At 42.2% G+C, this 11,155-nt stretch overlaps 2 protein-coding genes and 1 non-coding gene across 3 annotated transcripts; 2 read left to right on the top strand and 1 right to left on the bottom strand.

Moving 5' to 3' along the window:
• Positions 1-1,052: 1,052 nt before the first annotated feature.
• On the top strand, positions 1,053-1,125 carry TRNAV-UAC (transfer RNA valine (anticodon UAC)). The gene has a single exon. It is a non-coding gene; the product is annotated as a tRNA-Val (tRNA).
• Positions 1,126-7,309: 6,184 nt separating this feature from the next.
• LOC129543736 (histone H2A type 1-H-like) lies at positions 7,310-8,249 on the bottom strand. Its single transcript, XM_055407024.2, has one exon. The coding sequence runs from the start codon at positions 8,103-8,105 to the stop codon at positions 7,692-7,694; it is 414 nt and encodes a 137-aa protein (XP_055262999.2). The 5' UTR covers positions 8,106-8,249; the 3' UTR covers positions 7,310-7,691.
• Positions 8,250-8,270: 21 nt separating this feature from the next.
• On the top strand, positions 8,271-9,629 carry H2BC12 (H2B clustered histone 12). Its single transcript, XM_055407036.2, has one exon. It carries the CDS (start codon positions 8,411-8,413, stop codon positions 8,789-8,791), a length of 381 nt encoding a protein of 126 aa, XP_055263011.1. The 5' UTR covers positions 8,271-8,410; the 3' UTR covers positions 8,792-9,629.
• Positions 9,630-11,155: the final 1,526 nt, after the last annotated feature.

Below are 11,155 nucleotides of genomic sequence, written 5' to 3' on the forward strand. Positions count from 1 at the left end.
ATTTCTCCTCTACTCTTAGGGTTTCTGATTGGGCCTAAGAATTACACTAGCATAAAACAGATTTCTAGGAGAAACCCATACAAATGTTATTAAGCAAGTTGTACATGGGAGCCCTCACAAGCAAAATGAAGACTTAAAGGAGCAATTAGAGTCCAACATTTATGTATTAGTTTGGACAAACATGAAAATGTGACAAGACAGAAGGGTTTGGACTAGGGCAGGTAACTGTGGAAAAGTGACTTGGAAGATAAGGGTTAGTTTAAGGAAGTTTTTCTTTCTTGGAAAGATTTATCTCTGCTTGGACTCCCCAGTCTCTGGTAATAAGAATGCTTCCTTCTTCCTGGTATAGGGAGGGCATATTGTATTTCATCTCCTGCTTTCAGAATCAAAAGGAAGGTAAGAGTGTCCTTTTTGCATTTGCTGTTTTTCAAGTGTGGTTAACTTTTAAAAAATCAACATATCAGAGGAGAATATTTTGAAATGGCATGCTCTGAACCCCTACAATTGAAAACATTTTTTTTGCCTTCCATCTGCATTAATGCACAGATATCCTCAGTTTAACTTAGTGAGCAGTCCCCTAATTGTCTAGCTGTAACTCAGCTGCAAAAAAGAGAGGTCATGAGAGTGCTGCTAATTTTGTTTATAATTTGTTTGAAATAGATACATTTATTCAGCACCTGTTATTTGCTAGGAACTACAGTATGGTAAGATAAGGGGATGAGGTGTGTATACACAGGGGTTTTGATTATTGCACTGCTCTATCCTCAGCACTTTAACAAGTACTTGGCCCACATGTTCAACCTTCATACTCTTCGAGTGAATGGATAAATATAGATTAGTCTAGAAGTGTTCAAAGGGGCACGAATCAAGAATAGTGTGTTCACAAATGATGCAACTTGAAGATATTTTAAGCTTTTGTGAGAGTGAAATGCACTAGAGATGTAATTAAGCACCAAAAGTTTCTGTGTTCAAAGCTATCTTTGAATCAATAATTTGCTGATATATTTTGCATGAAACTTTTGTGTCTGGGGACAGGAGATCTGCTAGCTCATGGTTCCATAGTGTAGTGGTTAGCACATCTGCTTTACACGCAGAAGGTCCTGGGTTCGATCCCCAGTGGAACCAGTAGAGGAAACATCTTTTTTTCTTTTCTCCAACTCCAAAGCAAACAGAGTGAGGTTTCGGTGTTTTGTAGATTAGGCTTCTAATAGCTATTTATGAAACAGAATATATGATTTTCCCCTGACTTCTCTTTGAGAGATCCACTTTCATATACTGCGTAGCTCTGTGAGGCAGTGTGGAGAATCAGGTTGTCACCTATTTCTCCTTGACTATTATAATGACTAGAGGTAAATCTGGAAGAAAATGAAATCCACCGTAGAATCCTATATGAAACCTAAGAATCCATAAAGTATGAGTGTAAAAGAGAGCCATTATTGGCCAGTGTGGGCAGGATGCAGAACATTTGTCTTCTATCTCACAAAGGCATTTCTGAGGCTGTCTCCATGGCAATGTTGCAAAAACAGTGAGGTGCTTATGAACAGTGCAACTCTTGCCGTGAGTCGGATTCAAATGGAGGTTACTGCGGCCACAACGCAGAGTACTAACCACTATACGATCACAGCAAGCCATGAAGAAACACCTGCCTCTGGGCTGTACCTCTGCTCTTTTCTCAGGAACACCCATTCCTGTCATCCATAGAAACAGGCACTTTGTTGCCCATCCTTATTTAGAAATGCCTTCTCAGTTAATTGCCTTATTCTCTCCTCCACTTTCCAACATCTTGCTCCTGGCAAACAAACCAAAAGGAACAAAAATCATTTCACTCTGTGCAATTTTTCAAACATGATGGCTCCTCTCTGGGTTGCTAACACTTGTGGAATCACTACTCTCACTTCCACTTCTAATCCATGCACGTTTCTTGCTTTGTTTTACAAAGCATGGGCCTCAGACCTCCAGCTATGAAACAGGGAGGGTGGTTGCTTCGAAGTGAATCTTACGGATTCCCATTTTTGGCCAAAAATCTTTGGTGCTTGGCATGAATTGGTCAGAATCTTTGGGTGCTTGGCATGTAATCTGGCCTCATGGCAGGTGCCAGAAGTCAGTTCAAGGCAACAAATATGGATTGATTCTGCCCATATATCTGCGAGTTCAGCCCCACCAGGACTCATCCTGCCCAACTGAAACTGTCAGAAAGTGTGGTGTCTAGGGTGCTCACATCTCATTGAAACTACTTTCTCCATTTACCTAGGTTTAGGTTGCCAGAGGGAGAAGTGCTTCTTGTGTGGCCTGGAAGCTCTATGGTCCACCCCCACCCCCTCACAGATGGCTCTGCGAACACTGATTCTAGAGTCAGAGTCCTGGAGTGTTCCTTCCTTGGTAGGAAATGATTTCCCTTCTTCTCTATACCTGGTTAAATTTCATTCCTGCTTCATTCAGCTTTACACTAAATTCACTGGAGAAGCTTTTCCTGACCTCCTGTCTCCATACAACATATTCCTCTCAGTCTAAGTCAAATTTTTATTTTCTCTGTTCCACGATCCTTTTTTTTTTTTTCTTTTCCATCAATGTCCCTATATCGGTTTCTTATGAATAACTGGAGTTATTCTAAATGAATGTCCGTCTCCTCCCGTCTTCCCTCCCTGCCTTCACTGTATTCCAAGAGGAGATAACTGTCTTGTTCAATAGTTTATCACCAGGGCTCCACGTCAAGTTCTTTATGAATATTGTTTGGCCCCACAATGAATAAATGAATATCCAGAGATTTCAATCCAATGCTTTATGAAAGCAGTCTCCCAACAGTATGTGGCCAAGCTCATGACTTTATTGTGTGTGGAGGATGTTATCAGGTAGGGCTGTGAGGAGGAAAGGATCAATAGAAAATGAAAGCAAAGGGTTCGTATAACAGCAGCTGTCCATAAAAAGTTTCTAAGCAGAGCCAAAATGATGTCCTTAATTTTCTGAGATTTTCTTTATCTCTTTCCTTCCTTCTAGATCACACAAAGCCATCCTAATTACTGGCAGGTTTGCTGAAGAATTCCCAGTATTAATTTGATCTGGGAAGAGAGCTGGGGATTTTTCTCAGTCTCAAGGAAATGAGCTCAGTTAAGTTGAAGGAAAGAAAATGCTGCTCTACAGGGAATGCAGGCTGCTTCTGTCTCAGGCTTGTGTGAGTTGGACCTCTCCTTCCTTTCTTTCCCTCAGGGACTTTCTCTCACCCTGTTTAGAAACCACCCTATTTATGGTCACAAGCGCTTTCCATATTTTTCGCTGTGGTGTTTTTAGCAATGGGATTGATTTGCATATGGTTCCCTATACAGAGAGAGAAAAGCTAATATTGCTAGTCTATGGTGTGGCACAAAGCCTAGAAAATGGCCTCTTTCCTTGTGCTTTTTATTTCTGGAAGCCTTTCTGAGGGTTCTGTCTGACACATTTACTACAGTGATTCTGAGTAGGATAAAGAGGTTGGCCTATGCAACTTCCTAGCTCTATGCTTATCAATGCCATGGACTTTTCTACTTCTGATTTTCATAAGTTTTCTATAAAAAAGTAAACTTAAAACTTTCTCTCTTACTCAGGGGCATAGCTCCAGGAACCCTACCATCTCCCTTTCCTATATTAAAAAAATCTCTGTAGGGGGTGTTTCCTGGTGATCCAGTATTTCGGTTCCTCTGCGCTTTCTAAATCTAGCTTGTACATCTGGAAGTTCTTGGTTCTCGTACTGTTGAAGCCTAGCTTGAAGGATTTTGAATGGGATTTGATTACAGAACTTCCACAGGATTGGGAAACAAAGACTCCAGAAGGGCACAAGCAAAACCCTGTGTGAACCAGGACCCAGGAGAAAGAAACAGTGACGCCACAAGAGACTGAGCCAGACTTGCCTGTGAGTGTCTGGGAGTCTCCAGCGGAGGTGTGGGTTGACAGTGGCCTGTCACAGGGTCAGGGGCACTGGAAGCAGCAGTCCTGGGAGGCGGTTGCCGTTACCTGTACCACACAGCGTGTAGTCTACTATAGTGACTGCAAAGTCTAAGACGGCCTCCTCAGGCCAAACTACAGGGAGGCAGCACAGTCCCAGCCATCAGGGGAAAATTGGATTGAAGATTTACTGAGTATGGCCCTGCCCACCAGAGCAAGAGCCAGTTTTCCCCACAGCCACTCTCTCCCATCAGGAAGCTTGCATGAACTTCTCATCCTCACCCATCAGAGGGCAGATAGAGTGAAAACCACAATGGGAGAAAGCTAACCAAAATGATCACATGGATCACAGCTCTATATAACTCAGTAAGAAAACCGTTGCTGCCTCTTCTTCAACCAATTCTTTTTTCATAACCTCTTGGTAAACTCCCTATGACCAATTAACAAAGGGTTAACAATCCTGGGCCTGTTTTGTTTGACTTTGTAGAGCATTTTGGCACTAGTAGAACTGGATGGCTGTGTAAGGCAACTTATACCTCCAACTTACAGATGGGAAGCCTTGGGGGAGAGGGAGAGAGGGACAGTGAGCCCGTAAATATGGCATGGTGAGTTTATGGGCAGGGTAATTTCGTCGCCTAATGAGTGGATTATTCCAATTATTTTGGGAAAAGGGCGGAGATTTCCAGGAATTGGGCCACCACCTACTTTTTGACCTTTTTGGAAGATCCCCTGGGGAAGGGAAAGGTTACCTACTCCAGTATTCTGGCCTGGAGAATTCCATGGACTGTATAGTCCATAGGGTCACAAAGAGTCGGACATGACTGAGTGACTTTCACTTCAGAACTGTCATGGTGCTAGTGGGTATGTCATTTAACTGTTAAAATATTAAGATGAGCATATTAGGCTCAAAGTCTACTGGAAGTTGAATCTTCTGCCATCTTTGGATCCCGTTGGTTCTAACCAGACTTTGTCATGTCCTATGGCTATGTCATTCTTTTAAAAGCTGTGCCCTACCCTCTTCCTTCCAAGGATCTGGCGAAGGGAGAGAAGCCCAGTGGAAGATCCTCTCATCAGTTCAGTCGCTCAGACGAGTCCAACTCTTTGCAACCCCATGGCCTGCAGCATGCTAGGGTTCCCTGTCCATCACTAACTCCTGGAGCTTACTCAAACTCATGTCCATCAAGTCAGTGATGCCATCCAACCATCCATCTCATCCTTTGTTATCCCCTTCTTCTTTTGCCTTCAATCTTTCCCAGCATCAGGGTCTTTTCCAATAACGTTCTCATATTCCTTATAATTGTTCTATATCACCTTCCATTTGCAATGATTGAGGCATCTAAAATCTTATTGGAGCACATGGAATTAGTAAAGATTTATAGAAAGTCTTCTCATTTTTCTCAAAAGAAAACACATCTCTTTTAAATTCCCTCAATGAAAACAAAGAAACAATACTAGCTATGCATGCTAAAGTCAGTTTTACAAATACCATCATAGACATGACTCACTGATATTTATATTCATGTTAATGTATGTCACAGACAAGCAAATGCAGTAGCTTGATCCCCAGCAAGGAAAGACTTGCTGCCCAACTGCAGAGTGCACTTAGTAGATAGGCAGTTCTTGTCTCCTTCAGTGTTCCTAGAGTTTCAGAGTTCCACCCAACTCAAGGCACGCCCTTTCCTAGTGCAGTGCACATCAGTGGCAAAGCAAGGTGAGGAAGTAAAACCTGATCCGGGGACATTTTCACCCAATGTGGGGCAATTCTGAAAGGTAATACAGGCTCCAATGCTCCCCATATTTGTCTGGCCTGTATTACAGTTTGACATCCTCTGTCCAGTCCTAGTTCCTTCCTCTATCAATGTTGGTCCCTAATAAACATCTTGCACCCCAAACTACCTCAAGCATCTGCTTCTAGAGGACCCAACCTGCACCACTATATCATCATAATTTTTTTCCTTGGCCTCTTGCATTTTACTATCATTTCATTCAAAAAGGCTTCTGCAAACACTCAGTTCAGTTCAGTTCAGTCGCTCAGTCGTTTCCGACTCTTTGCGACCCCATGAATCACAGCACACCAGGCCTCCCTGTCCATCACCAATTCCCAGAGTTCACTCAAACTCATGTCATCGAGTCGGTGATGCCATCCAGGCATCCCATTGTCTGTCGTTCCCTTTACCTTCTGCCCCCAATCCCTCCCAGTATCAGAGTCTTTTCCAGTGAGTCAACTCTTTGCATGAGGTGGCCAAAGTATTGGAGTTTCAGCTTTAGCATCACGTTCCGATGAACACCCAGGACTGATCTCCTTTAGAATGGACTGCTTGGATCTCTTTGCAGTCCCAGGGACTCTCAAGAGTCTTCTCCAACACCACAGTTCAAAAGCATCAATTCTTCGGCGATCGGCTTTCTTCACAGTTCAACTCTCAGGAGTAGCAAATAAATCCTGTACTGAATTATAAAGAATGTTCTCCAAAATCTTTCAGTTTTTGAACCACATAATAAGGTGAGGTCAATACTATTTCTATGGTGTCTTTTTTTTAAGTGGGTTGGATTTCATACATTTTCTATTTAGCTAATTTGTATTATCAAATTTATTAACTCAAGAGATCAGTGTTACTATTGTTTTTGATTACTTATACACACTAAGTTGCACAGCCACAGTCCTATATTATAGTGGCCCTCCCCCTTCAAGTTCATAACATCATGGGCCTTCTGCTTATTCCCAAGAAAAACATATTTTCTGTCTTAAGGCTTTTGCACTTTGTTACTTCTACTTGAAATTCTCGTTCTCTAATATCTGTCTTGTTTCTTTTTCAATTTATGTAGGTCTTTGATCAGGTAACTCCTTTAAAAGAGGTTATCTCCACTTGCCCACTATCTAAAATGAGTCCCCATTATGCTCTATGACTTATCTCCTATGTTCTTCACAGGAATATTATATTACATATTTACGTGTTTACTTGTGGTTCCCTCACCTAGTGGTCGACCAGTGGTAAAGAATTTGCCTGTCAATGCAGGGGATCTAAGAAAGATCACTGGGTTCGATCACTGGGTGGGAAAGGCCCTGGAGGAGGCATGGCAACCCATTCCAGTATTCTTGCCTGGAGAATCTCATGGACTGAGGCTTGCAGGCTAAGTTCATGGGGTCGCAGTCGTAGACGACTGAAGCCACAGCACGCACACACAAAACGAAGATAACTTCCAGGGAGGCAGATTTTGAGTCTCATTGTCTACATAGGAGTGCATTAAACAAATATATGTATCCCAAAGAAATAGGTTCAAGGATTTACACGAGATTAAGAAGATACTATATAATTTTAATCGACAAGCTAATTTTCCATTAGAATAAATCAAGAAAATGAAAGTAAGCAGAACTCAAGAATTTCACGTGATAAAAACTATCCTTTAGTTAGGTCACTTACTCTAAATGTCCCTCAAGGGATTTTTCTACTATACTCAATATTGCTGTTTCCTAAAAGTAACCGGTGCTTCCCGTATTGACTACAAAAGAACACTACTAGGCAACATTAGGGTTATCTGGTTTCAAGTTACCTGTTGATTCACCTCCCAGCTTCTAAGTAATCCTCTCTTGAACATACTAGTCCATGTGAACGTCAATTCAGACCATATTTTGAAACGCCATCAAAGTTGCTTCACAGCCTCAGTATAAGCGTCTTGTACCTTTATCACTCAAAATATACAGTAACTACAGCTTTTTCTTTGACAGCGTAGGTTGGCTCTGAAAAGAGCCGTTGTTTCTTTCACCTCTTCTAACCGCTTTATTTGGCCTTGTGGTGGCTCTCAGTTTTCTTAGGTAGCAGCACGGCCTGGATGTTGGGTAAGACACCGCCCTGAGCGATGGTGACCTTTCCCAGCAGCTTGTTGAGTTCTTCATCGTTGCGGATGGCCAGCTGCAAATGACGCGGGATAATTCGCGTTTTCTTGTTGTCGCGGGCCGCATTGCCTGCCAGCTCGAGGATCTCAGCCGTCAGGTACTCCAGCACCGCCGCCAAGTACACGGGGGCGCCGGCACCTACCCGCTCGGCATAGTTTCCTTTGCGGAGCAAGCGGTGTACGCGGCCTACGGGGAACTGGAGACCAGCCCGCGAGGAACGGGTCTTAGCTTTAGCACGAACTTTGCCGCCTTGCTTGCCACGTCCAGACATTTCCGACCCTACAGTTACAGCGCACATAAACTCAATAGTGTAAGGCTTCAAGTTCAGCACCTTTTATAAGCCTAATTGGGCGCGAAAAAGAAGACGTGTCATTGGTTAGCTTAATGGACTTCATTTTAACCAATGGGAATGAGAAATTGGGATTCTTCCGTTCTGATTGGGCATAACTAATTTATGACGTCTTCTTCAACCGCCACCAATCGACTAAGACTTTAACCCGTGACCTTATTTGCATAGGAGGTTCTATATAAAATAGGCATTTTGCATTTCTATCACTTTTTTCTGGTTTGTGCATTACACTACGATTTAAGTGTTTTACAATCATGCCGGAACCCGCGAAGTCCGCCCCGGCCCCGAAGAAGGGCTCCAAGAAGGCGGTGACCAAGGCGCAGAAGAAGGACGGCAAGAAGCGCAAGCGCAGCCGCAAGGAGAGCTACTCCGTGTACGTCTACAAGGTGCTGAAGCAGGTCCACCCGGACACCGGCATTTCGTCCAAGGCCATGGGCATCATGAACTCCTTCGTCAACGACATCTTCGAGCGCATCGCAGGCGAGGCGTCGCGCCTGGCCCATTACAACAAGCGCTCGACCATCACATCCAGGGAGATCCAGACGGCTGTGCGCCTGTTGCTTCCTGGGGAGCTGGCCAAGCACGCCGTGTCTGAGGGCACCAAGGCCGTCACCAAGTACACCAGCGCCAAGTAAACTTGTCCAGCAGCCGTTCTTAGACCAACCACAAAGGCTCTTTTAAGAGCCACTAAGTTGTCCATATAAGGAACTGTAAACACGTACTTCAACTTTCTGTTAGTGCTCTAACACCGCAGCGTCTTGGGGGGAAATATTGGCTGGTATCGCTAAATTTTGTGTTCTGTGAATTGTGTTATTTTAGCCCTTTCAATGAAAACTTGCGGGCCCTACAAAGGACCTTTGAATAAGCAAATAAGATCAAACTTTCTTTCAGCCACCAAAGCCATAGAGGGTGCGTCCTTGGCGCTTGAGCGCGTGACAGTCGCGCTTGGCGTGCTCGGTGTAGGTGACTGCATTCCGGATCACATTCTCCAGGAACACCTTAAGCACCCCGCGGGTCTTCTCGTAGATGAGGCCGGAGATGCGATTGACTCCTCCACGCCGAGCCAGGCGGCGAATAGCGAGCGGACTTAGTGATGCCCTGGATGTTGTCTCGCAAAACTTTGCGGTGACGCTTGGCGCCCCCCTTCCCCAAACTCTCCACCCTTACCACGTCCAGGCATTTCCAGACCCGAGAACAGTACAGTACCTTCAGTTTATTGCAGCCTCTTGAACGCGTAGAGTCTGCGGACCAGAATGAAAACGCAAAGTGCTCTGGCGGGAAGTCCTCTGGGTAGGGGGAGGGTTCTTAAAGAAACAAGCCAGCCATATTACTCCTTTTCTGTTCTTTCAGTGAATTCTTTTGATTCCTCAAGGCCTAGGCTGTATATCTCCCCTTTTCTCATTTAATGTGTTTCTCTCCTCATCCTCGTTAAATAACAAAACTAACCTTGTCGATGATACATAAAATAATAAAATATTCTGCTTTTATTTGTATTTACTTTAATAGTATTTGCATAATGTTATATCTTGTTTTTCTCCTAATATATGAAGGAAACATACTAACTTCCATAAATAGAACAAGATGTTCTAATAAAATAGAGAATTTTAAGCCCTTCCAGGTGTATTACTAAATTCTCTTCTGTTCAGTGTCAATTTTCATTTTTAATAAGTTCCTATTATTATTGCTGATAATGTGTAGAATCGTTAAAATAACCGAACTCTATAATGATCTAGATTTGGTTTATGTGTAGATAATTAACTTTTTAAAAATTAACCATCTGGCGAATGAGTATAACGTAATAAATGCTTTCTCCACTGATTGGAGGAATTTAATTGATCGTTTATTAAGTATTTCACTTAAAATTATTTCTAGAGTTTTTATTGTTCTGATCAGTCTATTGTAGTGCTCTAGGGTTTTAATTTTTTGTAATGTTGAAATATAAGTATTTACCAGTGAACTGATACTTCAGAATTGTTTATTTCAAGTTAATTTTTACTATTATACTATTCTTCAAAAATCATTTTATCTAGCTGCAAGAACGAAATTCTTTTAGTACTCTTAACTGTATTAAATCTATACATTTATTAGGGTAAGTTTGTTATTTTTGAAATAGTTTGTCCTTCTAATCTGAAAAATACTGAATCCGAGTCTTTAAATGTCTTGTAGCTGTTTTTCTAGGTAACATATAATTTTTTTTAATTTACTTTCATTAATTAGAAGAGCAGTTAATTTTTCATTAGTGAATAGTACAAAATTCAATATAGAGAAAAAAAGTCTACTTTTGTTTTTCTAAGAGTCTTTATAAAAAAAGATTATGTATTTTAAACATTCCTGTTTATACATGCTTAATTTAAAATATATTTATAATTTAACTATTGCTTAAATTCGGAGAAATTTTAATCCCTTCTTTCAGCATTAGCATGTAATCCCATTTTTATTCAATGATTTTCTTACTTTCCTTTATTTCAGTGAGTTACTTCTAGCAAGCTTGCATTACAGAATTTTCAAAGGACTCCTATAAACTATCAATTTTATGGAATTAGTAAAAAAACTTTTGAAACAACAAAACTGATTCAAACAGGAACAAAATTCAGTATGTTTTATAGAGTGGGTAGATAGCTAGTATAGGTTGCTGCTGCTGCTGCTGCGTCACTTCAGTCGTGTCCGAGTCTGTGTGACCCCATAGACAGAAGCCCACCAGGGTTCCCCGTCCCTGGGATTCTCCAGGCAAGAACACTGGAGTGGGTTGCCATTTCCTTCTCCAATGTGTGAAAGTGAAAAGTGAAAGTGAAGTCGCTCAGTCGTGTCCGACCCTTAGCGACCCCACGGACTGCAGCCTACCAGGCTCCTCCATCCATGGGATTTTCTAGGCAAGAGTACTGGAGTGGCTTGCCATTGCCTTCTCCGAGTATAGGTTAATTCAAGTTAATTTAAGGGCAAATACAAATTGAAAATAAGAGGCTTAATTATCCCTGAGGGTCCCTTCCCTTTCCTTTTTC

The sequence above is a fragment of the Moschus berezovskii genome, chromosome 23 (assembly GCF_049115385.1).
Source record: "Moschus berezovskii isolate FMDL1 chromosome 23, NW_MosBer_1.0, whole genome shotgun sequence".
Lineage (NCBI taxonomy): Eukaryota > Metazoa > Chordata > Mammalia > Artiodactyla > Moschidae > Moschus > Moschus berezovskii.